General features: G+C 30.9%; 1 protein-coding gene across 1 annotated transcript; it reads left to right on the top strand.

Moving 5' to 3' along the window:
• Positions 1-4,463: 4,463 nt before the first annotated feature.
• TRIADDRAFT_60121 (uncharacterized protein) lies at positions 4,464-14,954 on the top strand (the record flags this gene model as incomplete). Its single annotated transcript, XM_002116198.1, has 25 exons — positions 4,464-4,482; positions 4,938-6,506; positions 6,730-6,939; positions 7,171-7,314; positions 7,712-7,860; positions 8,090-8,116; positions 8,211-8,273; positions 8,470-8,578; positions 8,922-9,047; positions 9,300-9,381; positions 9,516-9,615; positions 9,702-9,739; positions 9,986-10,091; positions 10,505-10,611; positions 11,079-11,080; positions 12,252-12,362; positions 12,645-12,711; positions 12,792-12,858; positions 13,165-13,250; positions 13,473-13,599; positions 13,731-13,772; positions 13,983-14,069; positions 14,300-14,420; positions 14,630-14,657; positions 14,870-14,954. 25 exons carry the CDS (start codon positions 4,464-4,466, stop codon positions 14,952-14,954), a joined length of 3,672 nt encoding a protein of 1,223 aa, XP_002116234.1.
• Between the last annotated feature and the right edge of the window lie 6,536 nt (positions 14,955-21,490).

Below are 21,490 nucleotides of genomic sequence, written 5' to 3'. Positions count from 1 at the left end.
TAACTCGTTCGTATATGTATATCAGTATTATTGATGTGCCTATTTTCAGAGGCAAAATAAGTGAACAATAGCATTATTTCGGCGGTTCAAATTCAACTTGCCTATTAATTCTGCGGTCTACGCCTGTGTCGTAGCCATTATGCATAATATCATAGGTAATATCATACTAATTCCTCTAAAAAATATCCGTATAGAAATTTTTCATAAATAGTACACAGTACACTTTATAAAGTTACTGAACCTCTGACAGGTCTACTGAGTACGACAAATGGTAATACTATCTGTTAAATGAGCACATTATCGTAAACCGTCAGCAAAGCGACGGGAGTTTGCACTAGTAACTATCCAATCAAACATCATGGTTGCTGTAGTGTATTTAGAATATACTGTAACTATATTCTACTCTTAAATATAGACATTTTGTTGTATTGCTCTTATATTTAGACAGATCTACAGTCCGCTTACTCTACATTCATATATAGACTACTGTATTTAGTTATTACGGTACTCGCTGTTTTCTACAATCATCTGCTATTTTGTAACCTGTTATGGTATATGTTGCATCTAATTCCACAATCCTATTCTCTGCATGTGCTCTATCTTTAAAACTATAAATACCGGCGATTTCTACCACAGAGTTCATTAGCCTCTCAGTTAGTCTTCTAGTTAGTCTCTCACAGTCTAATACTTCTACTCGTTACTCACGACAGCTTGCACGCTGATCTACCGTAACTACCTCACTGTACTTCACATTACTAACCTACAATAAAGCATAACTTTTATAAACCCTTTGTTGTATTAATCATAAATGGCGACTAAATCTCAATCCTCTGAGATATCGAACCCTCCATCATAGTTGCAATATTTGTTTCATACATTTCAACTAATATTTTTAATAATGATGCCTTGATTAATATTGCAAAGTACTGTTTATTATAATCAAATAAAACTTGATTTTTAAGTTATCTGACGAACTACTGTTGTTCAGTTATGAGATAATGATATAGGGGCACAAATTCTATTTTAATTTTACATATACAAACTTGATTTTATACTTCTTAAAGTATGACAGGTTGAAGTTTAGTACATGATTAGCCCTCTTTGAATATGATTAGGAATTTGAGCAAATTTTGCTATCAGTAGAAAATAGTAGCCGTATATAAATGAAGAATCTAGAGGTCTGTCACAAAACAGCTTTGCAATAAGATAACGTAATGTGCAATACGAAAAATAAGACAATTCCTTGAACCACGCATCAAGGAACGATATCTGCACTATCAGAAACACTTTTGCTCTACTAGCAGACTACACAAAGACTTAAACGCCTCGTATTTTACGTTAAACACTAAGTTTGAGAATCCACTTTATTACACGATATACTGCATTTATATACTATTCCTCAATAGTTCATGAGTCATAGCTAATACGATTAACATTGGGATCATTTACTGAATTGGATATTAATTTTAGCTACTGCTCCCTTAATGCAGACAACAGTATTTACGAACATAGACATGTGATGACTAATACAGAATAGTCAGATTACGATATATCCTATCACGGAATATTTCCATGATAATTTACAATCTATCATAAGTAAATTACAATCACAATGATTTGAACTGTAAGTAGATGATTTGCATTCCCTATTATAACTATTAATTTCAGTACGTGTGTAAGTGTCACTGTCATAAAAAGTCAGTGCTATATTAAAACACAGTATATCCAAATTAGAAGTTAACTAAATAAGGATAGTCTAACAAAATTATCTTAACATAGATATTTCTACTCTAATACAGTATATAACACTGTCGCAAGGTCATTGGATAATTTTTATATCTTAAGAGCGCCTTTACACATATTTATAACGGCACACAGTCACTGTGAGGTGTTGATATTAAATCCAAACTGATTTAATGTAGTACACACTTGGAAAATAGAACACAAATTATTACTGCTGCTTACCGTTATAGGTGCAAAATTTACATGCAGTATGATAGGTAATTTCGACTTTATATCATCATAGCTTATGATATAGTAATATAATTAAATGTAGGGTCTTAATATGGAAGACAGCATTGCATACGCATGATTAATTAATAAGACTGAATATGATGCTGTCACGATAATGCGTTACCAATTAAGTATTACTAGTTAATATTCGAATAATGAATACCTTAGAATAGCCCAAATAAGGTCAAATGTTATGTTTGATGTAAAATTTTTGCTAGGTTTGTAGTTAGTACTTTGGATGGTAGAATTGTGATATTAAATGCAAACTATTGCATGTTAATTTACTGCAGATTGAACAGCATAATAGATGGTAATAATTGAGCCGTAGAAGTTGATTTGAGTGCGCATGGTTGTAAAATAAAAGTAGTAATTGCTTAAAAAGTGTGTAGGAGTCGCAACGTGAAAAAGTAATTAATTAGTTGCCTATGGTGTACAGCCAAGAAATCAAGTTCTCATATATCGCTAACATGGAGACTCGAAGTACTAGAGAAGTAGCCCGAGTTATCGTACCTACATTAGAGTTTATTGCAAATTCTTACCACAAGCGAGGATTGTGACAGATGCTTGTTGCTAGAAAAAACGATAAATTATTGCGCATATCTTCGGGCAAATTAAAAATTGAAAGAAAATGTAAATCTATTATTGTTGTAACACAGGTGATAATTATTGTTCTATTTTTAGAGTCAATGCTTGGACGTGTAATCCATTCTATTTACTTATTTCGGCTGTTATATAGGCTTGATACTGGATATTCTATAATAAATTCTGTCTCTCATTTCGGTTTTTATTATCTATTCTGTTATTGTTGATATGTGAGAATGAATACTGTACGTGAAATATTATTAGCGCAATTTTAATAACTGAAACATTTATGGTTACTAGCAGCTATATTATTTTGATACGAGAATATCGTTAATATCTCAACATCATTTATTCCTATTGCAACTATTTTACTTCTACCTTGGTTAGCAGACCTGATGAAAATTATTTTGGTAATTTCAATGCTTTTCGTATTTCTGATATTAAATTTCATTTAAATTTTTTAATTAGAATGCCTTTATGGCAGATGAGACTGGAATATTGGTCGTAACGGCTGACACTTTGATTCTATTCTAGAGCATTTTAAGAAAGAATGCAAAAAACTGTTTATAGAGATCTTCTCGCCTTGTAATATGCATTACTCATAGTGGTGCAGTAGTATCGATTGAAGATATAACAAGATTGTACTTAGAAGCTATCTACTCTTTACTTTTATTCTAATGTATTTTAATCGTACCCAAATGGATACTAGTTCACTTTTAAGACCGATACTATTTTAATTTACCTATGCTCGGCATGTATCTTAGATTTTTCAGGATTTATAGATTACTTTCTTAATACGTACGTACATTAATGTTGCCTATTATCGTATAACGATTTAAAAATGCTAACATAAAAATATCAATAACAAGCGCAAGACGAAATTTTATTCAATGCGAGCGTTCAGAAAATTTCGGCATGAAATTTTAAATATCATAGCACATAGATAGCATTTTATGCGTTCTCTTTCTTAGTTTTAGGTTGTGCTAAACTGCTAATAGATTGTATATTGACATACAATTGATTGATTATTTTTTCCGCTTTGAAAGAACGCCAAATTTCGATCAATAAGATGCTTATTTACTCTATACGGTATCCGATGATCGTATTTACTGCTTTGTATTCCTGTTCTTAAAATTCCTTCTACCCAATTTTTGTCTTCTAATCGTAATATTGAATATTTAGAAAGCAATTTTAAAAAAATGTTTCGAAGGCTTGTAATATCCAACCAGCTTGATCAATTGTGTTATGGCTTTTCACCTTGAAAGAAATAATATCATTATTTTTTATCTTTTTTTAGATCCTTTCTTTAACCTTAACTGCCATCAGCGCTGACGGTTTGTTAAACTATTAATCAATAGATGATTTAAATAATACGGATAGCGGATTAATCGTAAAATAACTAATAGATTAAATTTCTAGAAATTATGATTTATATAATAATGAATAATTAATTTACTTTTTGGCGTAATGAGATCATTATTGATTGCCTAAATTGATTAATTAAATCAAAGTTGCAATAATGATTATTAGTGAAGTTATTTAATAATACTTTTAAAACTATTAGCGACAACATAATCTTGAGTGATGGTAATTACCGTACAGTATGACAGATGCCTACCAAATGAAGATTCTTCCTATTTTTGACTTTGATCATGATGCTGATGCTGATGTCTGTACTGTATCATGTTCGTAGTATGTTATTCGTTACCTAACGCTTGGCCTTGAGTAAACTTGAAGGAGAACATAATTATTGCGTAGTATCGTTTTGGATGGGCTATCAGAGTTGGTAGATCGCCATAGATGCTATTTAAAAATGAGTTTAAATTAGCAAGCATACAGACTAAGAAAGGATTATGTTATTGATATATATGATTATAATTTCAAGAGGTTAGCTTACTTCAGTTGAGAGCATGTCGTAAAAATAACAGCAGTTTCAATTAATCTTCGAATCTGGAGTTGCATAAATGTAGTAGTTCCACCTAATTACAGTAGTAATTGAAGTACAATAGCATTAAAAAGTAGAATACTACTATTCTAATAAGGTAATTTCATGATTGCTGGTGATGAAACGATGTACTTATACTATTCGTATTATGTGCATATAAGGCCGCAGAAGTACAAGATTGTAAAACTCAAGCAATACGATAAACTGCGGTTGAATGTCGGAAGAATAATTTTTTTATTAATGACTAGTGCAAACTCCCGTCGCTTTGCAGACGGTTTACGATAATGTGCTCATTTAACAGATAGTATTACCATTTGATAGACCTGTCAGAACAATATGTTAAGTAACTGTTAAGAAATTACATATTTCAGCTAATGACCCACTCTAAATTGAATAGATGCCTGCGAGAGTGGATGGACAAAAATCGATAAGTATTGTTTTAAGCGTTTTGGGAGCGTGAAAGACTTTGATGATGCTCGAACTGCTTGTCAGGCATTTCCTAGTGGTGATTTAGTAGTTGATAATAGCAATGTAATTCATAATGGGCTAGAAGATCTACTAACACTCTACACTTGCCACTGGATTGGGTTAAAAGATACTGTGGGGAACAACCAGTTAGATAGTTATCATTGGTTGGCGACTGGTCAAAACGTTACAACTGGTTCAGCATTTTGGTCGTTAACCTGTCCATCAAGTTTAGCTAAAGGATGTGTTTATATTTCAAAGATCACTGATATTGTTCAAGCAACTTGGTGTGATTATGGCTGTGACTATGATTGTGTATACATTTGTCAAAAACCAATTGATGCTAGTCATGTTACTTACCCTATCACGACCGCAATTAGCACAAGTTCAGCAAGCCGTAATGTTTCTACTAGCCAATTGATTTCCTCATCAATGATATTTACGCTAACCAGTAACAATATTAATTCAGCAACAACTGCTTCTAGCCGATTAAATCTATATCCTTCCCCAACTTCTCAGTCTGATATTGGAACTAGCCAAATAAATCGTCCGTTATTATCGACTATTCCGTCTAGTAATACTAGCACTTTCCTTTCCACTACGGCTAATGAATTAGAATTGTTGAGTTCGACTACTTCAAACGCTAATACTGGCTCAACTTTATATGAAGATCATTTCGTAATGTCTTTAGCGAATAGTTCTGGCATTATAACATCGAAAACAAGTGATTTGCCGTTGCTGGCGTCTACTACTGCGTATACTAATATTATTTCAAGCACGCTTGAGGATCCATTAGCATCCTCTATATCATCATTAACTTTCACTATTGATGTCACCTCAGATATTGCTTCGATAAGCACAATAATAAGCAATCGAGAAACTTTTACTGTTCAATCCGCTTCAACTAGTACAGTTATAAGCGATCAAGAACTATCTAATGTCCAATCTACTTCGACAAGTACAGTGTTAGGCGATCAAGACATTTTCAATCTTCAATCTGTTTCAACAAGTTCGGTTATTAACGATCAAGGATTATCTAACATCCAATCTGCTTCGACAATTACAGTCATAGATAATCAACAAGCTTTCGATGTTCAATCTCCTTCAACTAGTGCAGTTATAAGCGATCAAGAACTATCTAATGTCCAATCTACTTCGACAAGTACAGCGTTAAGCGATCAAGAAACTTTCAATATTGAATCTGCTTCAACTAGTACAGTTTTAGAAGATCAAGAACTATCTAACGTCCAATCTGCTTCGACAATTGCAGTGATAGACGATCAAGAAAGTTTCAATGTCCAATCTGCTTTAAAAAGTATAGGTTTAAGCGAACTAGAGATTCTGAATATTCAATCTTCCTCGACTACCTTTCGGGCTGGTAGTAGTCCTACTATTTTAATTTCGGGTGTAACGAATTACTCACCATCGACCGCTTCTATCGATTACAAATCACAAGTTAGTTCCAGTGTATACCAGAATCCATTAATTATGCTGGTATCAGGTGAGATTAATCTCCGTTTCGTCATATTAGCCCATCATCTATAATCATTTTGTTATGCATAAAAGGCAATTCTACCTAATACAGTGCTTGCTTCATATTGCTGTTACACTTTCAACACGATTACTATTGTAATTTGCTGGGATTTATTGCAGTCTCATTTTAATTTCATAAAATATCACTTCTAATTTTGCCTATGGTTTATGATTGTTATTTACTTTATTAGATGACATCTTGGATATAAGTACAAGTGTATGGGATGTAGAAGATGTCCATAATCAGCGGTTATCGTCTAATTTGTTGGTACATACCAATTCTAGCGTCTTTTTCGCAACCAGTCCGACTACGGGTGATAAATTTTCGCTCGCCATTGTCATCACTGGTTCCGATCTTAACTCTAGTACGCATGCAGATCTGTTAATGTCGTCTGTCTGCGGTACGTATAATTCAAAATTTAATTCTAATTCCTGTTCTACTTTACGTCACGATATACTCTAGCTACTCATGAGATATACTAATTTCGATATACTGCTATACCGTATATTTAACTCAAGTAGAGAAACTTTAATGCCCACGGCTTTAATAAATTAGATTTAATAAATTCAGATACGACCTTCATTATTTTATTCTATCCCTACCAATTAGTAATGCATGCTATTTTTCTTAGGGTATAAAATGGCTAGTGATGATTGCAGATATTTAACTTCTAGTGGTCTCTCTAGCAATGTATCGGCCGATTTACTCCATCATTTAGATACACTTTCATTGGCAGCAATGCAGCCATCAGAATATTCTAGGAAATCTCCTTCAGGTATGCGAATATTAGACTCAATTAATATCTACTGACTCCAGGTGAAATATCTATGGAGTCATTATCATTCTGATGGTCTGTCAGTTATGAGACGCAGATATTGGAGTATTCTGGGGCTTTTTCTTAAGTTATATTCGTAGCATAACTAGTGATAAATGAGATCTATACAACAATAATTACTATTCTTGCTGAGCCTACTTCAACTCAATAAAAATAAACTGATACCATCCAGTGGATATGATTTTGTATTTTATATGGGTACATATATAATCAAATCAATAGCATAGGGTCTATTTGAAACTGTTATAATAAATCTTTTCCTTAGCTATTCATATTACTAGATGCTAATTTCCATAGACTCCATCCTTTAACTTTGTTTTTTAATATTATATCATAGTTATAGAAATTGCGGCAAGTATGGCAGTAAATCAGCCAGCTCCACCAAATAATGCAAACTATTTTCCGGATCTTATCAAGGCTAATAAGACGGTTAATAATAGCGATAACATGATTAATGCTCTATCTTTGATTTTAAAAAATACTACGGTAGGTAACAAGCTGTTAGAATAGTACTAATGTCACTTATTAAATGATATTTTCTCGATTGGAAATATTAGTTTATCTTTGGAAAAAAATGATCATGATAAGTTTAAAATAATATCATAATTATCAAATAACTTGTTAGATTACCTACTCTTAATGATTTAAAAATTTCTTAATCACCGGTTTGGGATTAAATTTAAACTAAATACAATTAAATTACAATTCCTCTTAGGATGATTTTACGGTTACGAGTATACGAGTACGTAGCTCACCTCATACTGGCACAATTTGGTTATATTAAATGTTGATAAATAATCAGCGTTATCGTATTAAATTTTCCTCTTATTTCATAGATTAATAAGATAAAAGCAACGAATGATCAATTTATTGCGAATATTACAACTGGCACCGACAAGGTTAGTCAAATGTAGATATACTTCAAGATTTTGCGATAGAAAAGTTTCAAAATTTGAAATGTGATCTGAATTATTATCCAAATTATCAGTTTCTTCACGGTTGAAGAAATGAAAGGATTGTGTTACATGTTTCTTAATCAAAATATTCCATCGGCTAAAACACTTAACCGAAATTTCTCTGTATGCTATTCTGTAGAACCTTGAATTCGTTCTAAAGCAAATTGAGCAATATGATGCAGATTTAGCTAAGGAGGTTAATCAACGCAATATTACTACACAAGTTACAATTTCAACTTTACAGTCAGGTATTATTTCATGACAATGGCGGTAAATCTATTATATCAGTACACTACTTTTTTGGAGTTACATCAGTCGACCTTCTTAAGTCATATTCACTTTCATTTTCTCCTTAGTTAGAGTTTGTTATGTACTACACAAGAAGGGTTGCATTATCATCTCAAGCTTGTAAACATGTGCCGGTTATTTGATGATGTCGTTGTTGCTTGCACGTGTACAAATCTCTGTATTCTAGTTTCCGCATAATGTTTTTATTGTAGAAAGGGGCTGTTTGGACATCATCACCGATTAATATGATTTCTTGTTACGTACTCTAATGTTATTCATAACTTTTCACGTTGAATGTGTTAGAATTAATCATTCAAACGATCTCGGCATCGGATATACGGTCAGCTATCAATATGGCGTTATCGTTATCCAATAAGTCTGTAGCAGAAATGAGGATTCCTAAATCAGTATTGCAATTATCTGGTCAAGGTAACAAATATTTTTGGTTATTTTTTATTCATTACCTAAATACTCGTACAATATATTAATTAACAAGTTGAGGTAAGGTAATAAAACGATATCCAATTCTAAATAATATTTAGCCTATTTCGTATCATAATCTTGAATGATATACTAATATACGTACAAACCTGCGAGACGAACGATTGCAATTGTGTAATCTTATTACACTACAGTATATGATAGCAGTTATTTATTAATGATGTTATTAATGATTTCTAGGTGAAGCTGTTACTGTAGTAGTGCGATCGTTAAACGTAGAAGGAAATTGGGCACAAAACGATACTAAAAAAATTACTAGCAGGTAATCCACTTTTATCCAATATATATATAATACAAAGTAATTATTTCCCTTAAAATTTTTATTTCTTAACCTTATTGTTGATATTAATCAGTATACAAGTCTATATTAAGCTGCTTTATAAATATTTCCCTTAGGTTTATTATTTCTAGTATCTTGTCTTGCTCTATGTATCCACGCCAAGATAAAAATTTTACTGAACCGGTTCATTTTTACCTTAAAATACTACACAAACAGGTCAGTTAAGTAATTATGATGATTACTTGATTATTTTCAACATTTATTATTATTAATACTGTACCTCATGATCATTTTTCTATTAGCCTATCCCACCTTATCAGTGTGCATATTGGGAGAAAACGTAAGATGCATTATACAGCTAGTTTTTATGTTATGCTTAAAATACTATTGCGTGCTTATTAAAATTGAAATCAATCTTATTTACTTGTTCTCTGAAATGGATTCTTGACTGTAATGATCATGACTAAGACATTCATCTTGGATTTCTTTGTGATTATTAGAAATATCGTTGTTCAAAGTCAAGATTATGATGTGTTTTATCTATATTTATACTGATCATGCTTTATTAAATATAAATATGTTGCAGTGGATGGTTGAAATATGGAATAAAATTATTAGATCATAATTCTACTACAGTACATTGCACTACCAATCACTTTACGAGTTTTGCAGTCCTTATGCGAAGTTCCAAGGTAAAATAGAAATGTTTAAGGTGATACAATTGCGTTGATACAATACAATATGTTGAAAATTATTATGATTATATGCATGTTGCAATTCATCATTGTTTCCGCTTTGTATCTGCATTGAATAATCCATTTTTATGGAAAATTACTTTTGTTACGTTCCAGAAAAAGAATTTTTATCTTGATAATTTATCATCCAGTTCTATAGTTTACGAATAGGTTAGATTTTTTATGACAGACAGGATAATTAATCGAGCGAAAGATAATTTTTCTCCATTGTATAATTTATGCCTCATTTTGTCTCAAAGATATAATATGCTTAATTTGGAATATGTAAAAGCAAATGTAGCAAATCGCAAAATTTGTATTACTAATTTCAACGTCATACTTTGAAATGATCGATTGTATTTTTGTTATAGGCGATTACTGGGCCTCATGATCTTTACCTCCGCTATATCACTTATATTGGTTACTCTATTTCACTATTTGCCTTACTGATAATGATAATGATATTAATTAGCAACAAGTAAGTAAGATGGGTTATAATCGTATTATAAATCCGTCAGATAAAAAATTATGTGATATGAATATTATTTATTGCGGTAGTTATCTGTTCAACATAACGATTTATTAGCCCAGTAAGTATTGTTGCTATATAACTATTGATAGTGTGGAAGTATGAGCATCTGATCATTAACGTAGACGAAGAGCTTCATGCAAAATATGATAGTGCTATTAACTTATACTACAAATACGAGTTCTTTAAATACAGTATAACGTAGTAAAGTTTAATAGAAGATACTCCTATTAATAGTTTTATTGCAAATATTTCCAGTCGAGAAAGAACTTATAATATAAAAGATGCTCTCAAAATTCATTGAATCTATCACTTAATGCATAGCATAGCTGTGAGAGCTGGGACTTGTACAGAGTCTTCTTTGATCAGAATTGCTCATAAGCTAATAATTTACTAAGTTATTGATTGTTTATTAGATGTAAGTTAAACGCAATTAGACAATAAATACTGTGTTTGTCACCGGCTTTGTAGTTTTACAGGAGTCATGCACCAACTCTGGTAATATTTGCGGAATTGTTGAATGACTCACGTTCAATCACTCAATCCATAGCATATTTACTATATCAATATCAATCAATCTTGATATAAATTTTAATTCAGCGGTTTTCTTAACCTCTTTTAATGTAGGAAACTATATACAGCAAAAAATTTTATTCATCTTAACTTGTCTACAGCCATGGCAGTATCCATTTGCGGGTTTCTAGCTGGCATGCAAACTACAAAACTAACGGTAATTAGTCTTCAATTGGAAAGATATCAGGAATGTGTATAAATGCTAAAGTTATTTCGATCATGGATGGAGTGATCTATTTGTTGTATTTTGGTTGTACAGTATTGTAGTGCAGCCCCAAATTTAGCTTGGATTATGATTATAAGACTGCACGAGAGTAGTAGTACTTGTTTGTTGGATAGTATGATTTTGAAGATATCTATTTATAGCAGAGGTTTACATACGTATTGTCTTGATACTATTGAGATGTTTATATTAAGATTTCATGATAGTAATAGATAGCACTAATTATGTTAGTACTGTGAGAGCTGCATTGTGGCGCTTTAATTAGACGCGTAAATAATGAATAATTCGCGCCATGATAAACTGTTGTCTTGCGACTTAATTGGCAAGATATGATTACAATGTGTAAAATTCATTCTGTAACAAAGGGTATATAAACCTCAAGCTTTCGCTGTAAAAGATAGTCCAGAGATAGTCCTATTGAAGCTAGATAGTTCTTGGTAGTTATGAGACGAACCTAATCTTATGTAATAAAGTGAAGCTTACAAGAAACTGTAGTTCGTGTTGTATTTTCAAGACACTTTATCACTAGTATTTATCTACTTTTTGAATTTATATTATAGATCATTTAAGGCTTAGTAATCATCATGATACATTTAAGATATCTCAATGGATAAGATATTGCTATAATGAGTATTTTAAGTATGATTCTCATCTAAATATCTATTGCAATGCATTTGTTGTAATAATATCCTAATTTATTTAAAGTGGCTGTAAATGAAAATAAGATTTGCTATCCTTCAATTGCAGCTTCTTTGCACCATCATTGCAGTTGGATTACATTTTTTTTATTTAGCTAGTTTAGCATGGATGATGATAGAAGCTATAGTACTCATGCAGAGAATTTCTTCCTTACGTAAAAATATGAATCCGAAAGTGCTACGGGTTTATTTTATTTCAGGCTGGGGTAGGCATAAAATATGTTAATTAAATTAACTCTATCATTATCTTAAAATTTTAATGTTTGATGAAATACAGGTTCGCACTTTTAATGACCTAATTTTTATTATTTATTAATAATAGACAGTATTCTTTTTTCGGTTGTTATTCTGATGATCGTTAGGATTGTTTTAAGATATGCCATTCTTTAGCTTGCGCATAACTGTTATTTAATCTTACAATTGTTTAGTTATATGTAATTGCTTATTTTTGCTCATTTATTGTATTTTTTAATTATCTTTCAAATTAGCACTTCCAGCTGTAATCGTATCTGTTTCAGCATCTACTGGAATAAGTGCCTATGGTAATTCAGAATAGTAAGTTCGAAATACGAAATTATGATGATCATGCACCCAATTTCAGTTAATATAGCATCAATGGCCATCATTTTTTATAGTTGTTGGATCGAAAGTACTAGTTACCAAATGTGGCTTTTTGTTGGTCCGGTTATTTTAGTCGTTTCGGTGAGGCAATTGATGCTGTCAATGCACCAATAAAATTTGTAATAATTATAAAGAGTATCTTATAAACCAGATAATCGATAGGAATTTCAAACCTGTATAAATGGGATATTATCGATTAGCCTCTGTATGCAATTAATATGTTTTAGCGATAGTTGTGACCTCTTCTGTGTGCTAAATATGGAGCTAGTTAAAAGATCTGACTACTTTCATATTTATCTAATTCAGTGACGAGTATCTAGAATTTATATTGGTATTCTAATCCGTTAGTAATGTTTCAATATTTTCCTTCTTTATGGGGTGTTTTAGTGTAACTTTACGATTGCAGCTGCCGCTATCAGGTCTCTTTTCTCAATTAAAGCTATGGTCCGAAAATCTGAAATTCAAAAGTTTAAGTACGAGTGTAATAAAGAGTTACTCCAGGATTTGATTGTTAGGATGCAGATACTGCAATAAGGCTGAAAGAGAATTGCTACAATCTTATATTATCTTAGTGGAAGAAATCTCTGACAGCTATGAATAATTTTATTACGACTGAAGCTCTATATTACTGATAGCTGAATAATCTTAAGTAATACGAAAGATCAAATCGAAATCTTTTAATTAATTTTGTGCAGGGCTGGAATAAAAGCTGTGACTTCATTAGCATTTCTCTTTGGCTTATCTTGGATATTTGGTATCTTACTTTATTCCACAAATGATATCGTTTTCGCTTACTTGTTTACAATACTGAACTGTCCACAGGTAAGTTTTCATCCGTCGTCCAACTACAAATTAAGTTTAAGAGTGTGGTCAGTCCTACATGTATAAGTTAAGCTTGCCGATTCTACGGTACTTTTTCATACTGATGAGGTGGTGATTTATACTTCTTTTAGGGGTTGTTAATCTTTTACTTTCACTGCTTTCGAGATCGAAATGTAAGTTTCTAGTATCTTACTTCGTAGCCAGCACATATATATTTACTTAAATAAAGATTTAAGATTATTTACTATCAATGTCGATACCATACTGAGAATGCTGTACATGTAAAGAATATAGAACTCGTACATTAAAAGGGTAGAATGACTAATGATTAAACTGATAAAAGTGTTACCAATTTATGTCGTGATTACTTCAATTACTATTAGGTGCGAGATTATATTCGGGCAAAATTCAAATTCGGTTCAATGATCTTTCCAAGCTATACCGTGGGCGAAGCTAATAAAGATGTTCGAGTGCGATTTATTACTATTTAATTTGTTAAATGCCACGTACATAATTCAGCTCTAACTTGTATCTATGCAAGATTTACGATCTAATATAGCTGATAAGATAATTAAACGATAGGTTAAGTGATACTTAAAATTAAGTCAATATCAGTTTATGATTTACGTGATTGAATATCACTATTAATTTACAGGACTAATATAATACACTTATTTTTTCTTTTCAATTTTCAATTTAGGGTAAAAATATGCATTTGAACGAACATGGTATAGTAGCAAAGTTTCCAGTTTCTGCGGAGAATATGTCCCGTCGATGTAAGAGAATCGAAAGATATTCGACCAGTTTGAATAAGATGCCAGGTACCAGATATAAATATGTTCGCTCGTTTGGCAGTAACCATGATTGATTTAAAATAATTGCATATGCTAGACTATAGTAGCTGTTCCTTTATTCTTGTTACTGATAGCTAGCTTAGATATATTTATAGATTTTACGATTATCGAGTACATATTTTAAATAAACGAGTAGCTAAAAATGTAATTTTCTGTTCATAACGCTAAATTGATAGCTGAATTGAGAGAGGGATCGGCTAATAGGTTAGTAAAACAGGGATAGCTACTTTGTATATATGTACATTTTAATATGATCAAATGTCCTTTCACAATATATACTTTGATTAAATGGAATCACCGCAATGCTGTTGATACTCACTTTTGTTAATAAGAATATTAATCATAATAATACTTACAATTTAATTTTAGAACTGTAATCTAATACCATTCACTTTATTATTCATTATAAATTTTAGTGTTTCTACCTTAGCTTCAGCATGTGATCATCCTACTTTGTCGAGTACCGGTAATCAAAGAAATGAAGTTGTTAGCCATCATTAAATATGGGCTTTGGAATAAAATTTGAAGATATTTCATTATACAATCGGTATCTTTTACACTTTTTCAAATATGTTAGTATGAAATTGAAAATAATGTTTGCTATATTTGGGTTTGGTAACACTGACAAGAGAAGTGAACTTATAAACTGTACTAATCCCATTTATTCATGGAACATGAATTAATAGCTTTTGTTAATTTTAACCACCCAAATTTAGATCCGTAATTTCTATGCTTTTTGAACCAGTCCATCTTGAGCTATCATCTCATCGATTCATAATGTATTGTCGATAGTGTTCTTTTTTGGCAATCTGCTGCTTAGTACTTGAGCAATGTTTGATTTATGTTTTAATACTCTAATAAATATTAGTAAAAAATTGTTTGTACGTTTTCTTTAGTTATCGCATATTCTTTAGTTGATAAGCTACATAATTGATTTTCAGAAATAATTGCTTTATTTTACAAATTTGTACTTTCTTGTAATAGTAATAATCAATAACTTATATCACGTAACCTTAAGGTATATATCAATATAAGATTACTTTTAAGATAATTATTAGATCACCTTCATTAAGGCTACATGCATTTGTCTCAGAAATGAGAAATTATAGGACTTGCTATTATAATTATAATACGATTAAGAATTGAGCGTCACAATCTCTATTATAGTGTTGCTCTGATATCTTAAATCTTCCCATTTCGTTATCCTGCTATGAAGAATAATTAATCAATTGCATGGAATTAAATTAAGAATACCCTAAAATTCCTCTTTTTTTAAATAAAATTTGATCGATTTATAAATTGAAGTAATTTTTAGAGCAGTTACATTTTCATAGCATACTATATCCAGCATTCGCCTGTAACGTAGTTTGGTATTGGATTGTAAACCATTAGCCATGTTTAGCATGATGTATGGTAGTGTAACTTTCTACATTTATCTAAAGGCTTATTTAATAGCCCATAGCTATAGTCTGTAATTAAAAAAGACTCTATGCTAAAATATACTGTATATGACCATAGAATAGGGTATTGACTGTTGAGTCATCATTGATATTCGAGGCAGAGCTAGATATGTAACTAATATATTGGATTATAGATGGTGCGTTGTAAAGTGTTGTGACTATTAATAATTCGAACATGTATAAACTTAAGTAGAATGTTGCCATGCTGATCCCTGCACAAACGCTACGGAAAGTATACGCATATAAGTAGGCAGCTTTCTAAATTCTTTTTAGAAGTCTTTCTAGTGGTTATATTCAGACTAGAGCAGAGCTGTGTGCAAGTTACTTTTTGCACAAAGATCGAATAAAGTCCGAGTTTTCCACAAATTTGGAAATTTTGAGATCGGTTATATGTCATATTATCATTAAAATAAAGATATAATTCGGAGAAAGTACCATATTTATCTGTTAGGCAATTTCCTTTGTTAGCACATGTACTTATTCAGTATTATTAGAAGCGATTCATTAGCATAGACAGATTGTATATTAGTGTCGCGAACAAGTGCGATATGTAGACAATCACTACTAAAAATGCATCTACAGAAGTCAGCATAGAACTGGCTGTATAAGGATGTAATTAATTCTACCGACTAATTACTAGTATCGATATAGCCTGTACAACGGTAGTTGGAGAAACAGCTTGAGAACATTAAACATTTATTCCATAAAGTTAATCTTGACAGATAGGATATTAAAAGCCCCTGACATATTATAACTCGAGCACTTATCTCAAACTAATAAGGCACCGGTCTTATATGGCTTTTAGATAAATCACCTGGTGCACATTAGATAAAACTTTTATATTAGGTTACCATAAATTTATATAAGACTTACGAATAGAAGATTAGTATGAAATTAGTAAATCGATAATTATGGCCTTGTAATATCTCGCACTTAATAATAAGCTAATTAACAACTCAGTCCTCCGTATGATAATGCTAATCACTCCAAGCCTTAGAAACGTTATTAATCTTACATTTCTACGTTACTAATAATAATGTTTCTAATAATACAATCAGTGCCTTGTCCCAATTTTTATGAATAAAATAGTCTACAATAATGTAGAAAATTAGTATTTGTCGTCTCTCATGGAAAATCATCATTTCATTAAATTTATATGTCATGAACCAGCTCTATCAAAAAATAACGAAAAATACTAAATCTATATATCTTTCCCTAAATCACTTATTAGGGCGCTATAATCTGTTTAAGAAATGTTTCGAACAGTCATCCCTAATCCTACAGATTCTCAATAATTTGCTATCTTTAACTTACGTTAAGCACTATATTTAGAGACTGATATTCAGAAAGGATATTTCGGTAATAGTAAAATTATACTGGATCATTTAGCCTAAGAAAGGCTTGCAATCATCAATATGGCATTACATATAGAATAATGGAGTGAAGGATCGCTTCGGACATTGATTTTGTACAATCAATCACGCCTTATTGATATATATCAAATTTTAGATATAAAATTATGGAGAAATAGTCTATCAATACGTACAAAATTAGCCCAAGAGATTAATATCTAGTCATTGTAGTTACATATAATGTGTGCAGATTTATTGTAAGGTTTTACTTCGCATATTCATTAAATTTTTTTCCTCAAAAATTTCCAGAATACTAGTGTATAAGGCTGTACATTTAAGTTTATAAAATAATCATTGCAGGTTTAGATATCGAATTGACTTAATTATTAGATAGAAATATTAATAATTGATATAGTTAGATCTAAAAGTTCACGAAAGATTTTTCCTAATTTCACTATCACGGTTCTATTAAATAGATAAGATTCTCGTAACTGCCCAGTATTACAATGGGGAATTATGCAGTCCATTTTCATTTGAAACCTTACGTACAAACGTTATGTATAACATATATAAATATGTATATAAGGTATATAAGGTTTAACAAGCCAGATAGATAGAATCTTCTGATATTTGGGATCTTATGGTTAGCATTAATATTTTTGCTATAAATGTACGTTGATTTTTTGATGTGTATTTTTTAATTATGAATTTTAATTCACAATGATTAAGCTAAATTCTAAATAAATATTAACTTGATAATTACCAAAGGTTTCTTTCGTAGTTGAAGCTAGATATTTTGATATTTACCTGGAGTTTTTAATTCATTGCAGTCTTGTAAACTTGAAGAAATAAATGATAAAATAGATTGCGACTTACTTTTAATCCGATACATAACTTGAATATTTTATACATCATACTAAACATGACCGATAGTCTACTATCTCAATACTACCGTAAGTTGCTTTAGATCCAAACTTTAACTTAAAAAATCAGTTATTAATTGTAATTAGTTAGGATAGATCGTGCTTATTACGAATATAAGACAAATCTTTTCCATAAGTGAATTCATTAATACAATTTCTTTGCATCCCTGTATAATAGCGGTATATACTATATTATTAGCAGTTAGGGACTTTGTCGATGATAAATGATTTATCAGTGTGTAAATATTGTTGTAATGTAACTTAGCATTGTGATTGTAGACTATTAGCCATGTTTAGTGTAATATACAGTAGCGTAACTTCTATTTTTATCCTAAGAGATATTTGGTAGCCATAACTATAGACTGTAGTGGTATAGACTCTATGCTAAAGTACAGATGACTATATACAGTAAGGTGTTGAGTTACTAATAAGGTTATAGGTAACAATAGAACCGTAAATCGTATATTAGGATATGCTCAATTCATTGTACTTTGGCTGGTGTGAATAATGTCTACGTAAATACTGTAGTCGTATCCATATCGGATTAATGATGGTCCGCAGTAGAATAGTGTTACTAAGAATAATTTAACTATATGTAAAATAAGGTAAAAGGTTGCCATGCGGATTGTAGCTGCGAATGCTACGAAAAGTATAAAGGCATGCAACTTTAGATTATTCAGTTAGTTCGTTGTAGAAGTCATTAGTAGTAATATTCGGCTAGAGTAGAGCTATGTGTAGTTAATCTTTGTATAAGATTCAATAAAGCCCTTATTTTTCTAAATTTGGGATTTCATGATCGGTATATATCACAATTGTCAATGTACGTGTCATAGTATTAGTAGAGTGACTTCGTAAGAGTCAGTCTTAGATGCGCACGCATTTGAACCTCATATACATGCAGAACCTTCTAGAATACTCAGTCTATGTATATTATAATATCTACTAATAAGTTCTAGAATATTCCATGATAGACTATATATATGAACGTTGCTGTCATACTTTATTAGTTTGCACTTATAAGTCTTAATAAAGTTCTATTCTTTGCTAATACGTTGTCTCTACATTTGCTCGGGAACTTGTTACAATACGATTATTAATATTTTCTGAATACTGTAAGCATTAGCTATCATTCCGATGATGTTAATGTCAGCTATTGTTATCATTACTGTATAAAACTTATAGAATAATTAATATACTGAGTAAATTTGATTCATCTATCATCTAAAATTAAATTGTATTTGCTAACTTAAAGTCTATCGAAGAATGTTTTATTACACAACTTGACTGTAATTTCTAGGAATTTTTAAAACATTAATCTTTTGTTTAGAAGAATACAGTATGAAGCGGTACGCGTCATACGTCTAATTTATCTTTGTAGGTTGTTATGAACAATACCGAAATCTAATTGAAGCTGTATATACGTTCCGGAAGATAATATGACGTATACATGGCGATATTGTTAATTTGCTTTATTGATTTGTTTTAAGTTTCTTTATTAAAAAAGAATTGAATAGCAATTATTAAAGATTGCTGGTATAATAATTTAGTAATTGAATATTGCAGTTAGTTTTAAGATATATTTTTGAGAGACGAATAGATATCATTGATTGATTATGATGTAGATGTGTATGGCACATCTGTCTAATTGATTATCATCTGTTATATGATAGTAATTGAATATTGCAGTTAGTTTTAAGATATATTTTTGAGAGACGAATAGATATCATTGATTGATTATGATGTAGATGTGTATGGCACATCTGTCTAATTGATTATCATCTGTTATATGATTGAGCACTAAAAGTCTGTATGATCTAATCCCATCTAAAGAAGTAATAATGTTATGATTTTATTTTCTTTTTCTACTGTTAATTATTTCCGGTGCGTCAAGATTGATATCACTAATGTCGTACATTACAATCGATCATGTTTTCAAATCTTACACTCATGATTTTTTATTCTTGAATATGTGAATGTGATAGTATAGTAGACATAATTTTATCTTATTACGGGTATTGCACCTATATTTTCGATTTTTTGACTCGTTAAAGCATAATAGGTTTATAATTCGGTATATTCATAATAGTACTCTGTAAAACTAAATATTAAGAAATTGTTCTCATCAAGAACAATTAGTAGCTGCATGAACTATTAAAGAATCTGCTAAATGGATGAATTCTACCTAAATTTCATTTAATTGAATCTATGTGTGGCATTAATAATATGCATTAAGCTTGAGTCTATTTTGATATAAAGTAGAAATGTATAATATAATTTACTCTTAGCGACGTCCAATTAGGTATTCGATATTGGTTTACACTAAGAAAAGCAATTCCAATTTTTATATCATCATGGTATGTGTGATATCGTATTATCTACATGCAGATCCTAGTAAAGATGTATCGGTGAACATGAATGATAGACAGCATAGAATTACGGTGTAGTCATATCCTATTACTTATAGAAAACAATTACTGCGAGCCGAGTATTGTGTGAAAATAGGCCTTACTAGAGCTTGAACAATGCTACTGGCATTTTATGAAATGTATTGAAAATTGAAATGAAACAATTTATTGTTTGATGGAGTTAATAATTAAGATAATTCAGAGTAAGCACTGAGCTTACAGTATATTTAAGTATATAGTGTGATGCTCTTAGCGGCTAAGCAGTCATGAAATGATATATTTCACAGCAATTTTTTCCATTTGATCATTATTTTACACTCTTAATATTTGTTATTGATTAATGTATAGGCTTGTTTAATTCTTGTATTTTAAAATAACTATTTATCAATTAAAACAATCAGATCAAGCGACAGAGGGTGTATCCCTATTGAAATAAAAATAGTGACATTTACATATCTGATTCATTCCCAATTCCATATATATGTTAGCAAATAACATTTAATATAAGTAAATCGTCAATTATTCTGCATGCGTAATTAGTATAGCAATTTCTTTTCTATCTTTGCGGAAATGATCTGATGGATATCATTTTGGTAAGTATATTGTAGAATGCTATATCAATATCTTGACTTTATTTAAAATTTATAATAAGAATGACTGCTGCTATATACCGTAAAATGTTTGCTTACCGCACTTGTCAATTCTATTTTGATATAATTTTTACGCGACGGGTGTACTTGTCCCTGCTCTTCCATTACAGTACATATATTTATAACGTACATAATCGTAGCTTATCACTTTAATATATCTGCCTAAATTTTATGTTACGGCCATCCTTAAGTTGGATTTTACTGTTCAGGGGCTATGGTTCAGGGCCCAAGAGAAGCATTATTTTTC

The sequence above is a fragment of the Trichoplax adhaerens genome, genomic scaffold, assembly GCF_000150275.1.
Source record: "Trichoplax adhaerens TRIADscaffold_14 genomic scaffold, whole genome shotgun sequence".
In the NCBI taxonomy this organism is placed as follows: domain Eukaryota; kingdom Metazoa; phylum Placozoa; class Uniplacotomia; order Trichoplacea; family Trichoplacidae; genus Trichoplax; species Trichoplax adhaerens.
Note: the sequence above shows the minus strand (reverse complement) of the source record. Positions and strands in the feature narration are given on the sequence as shown.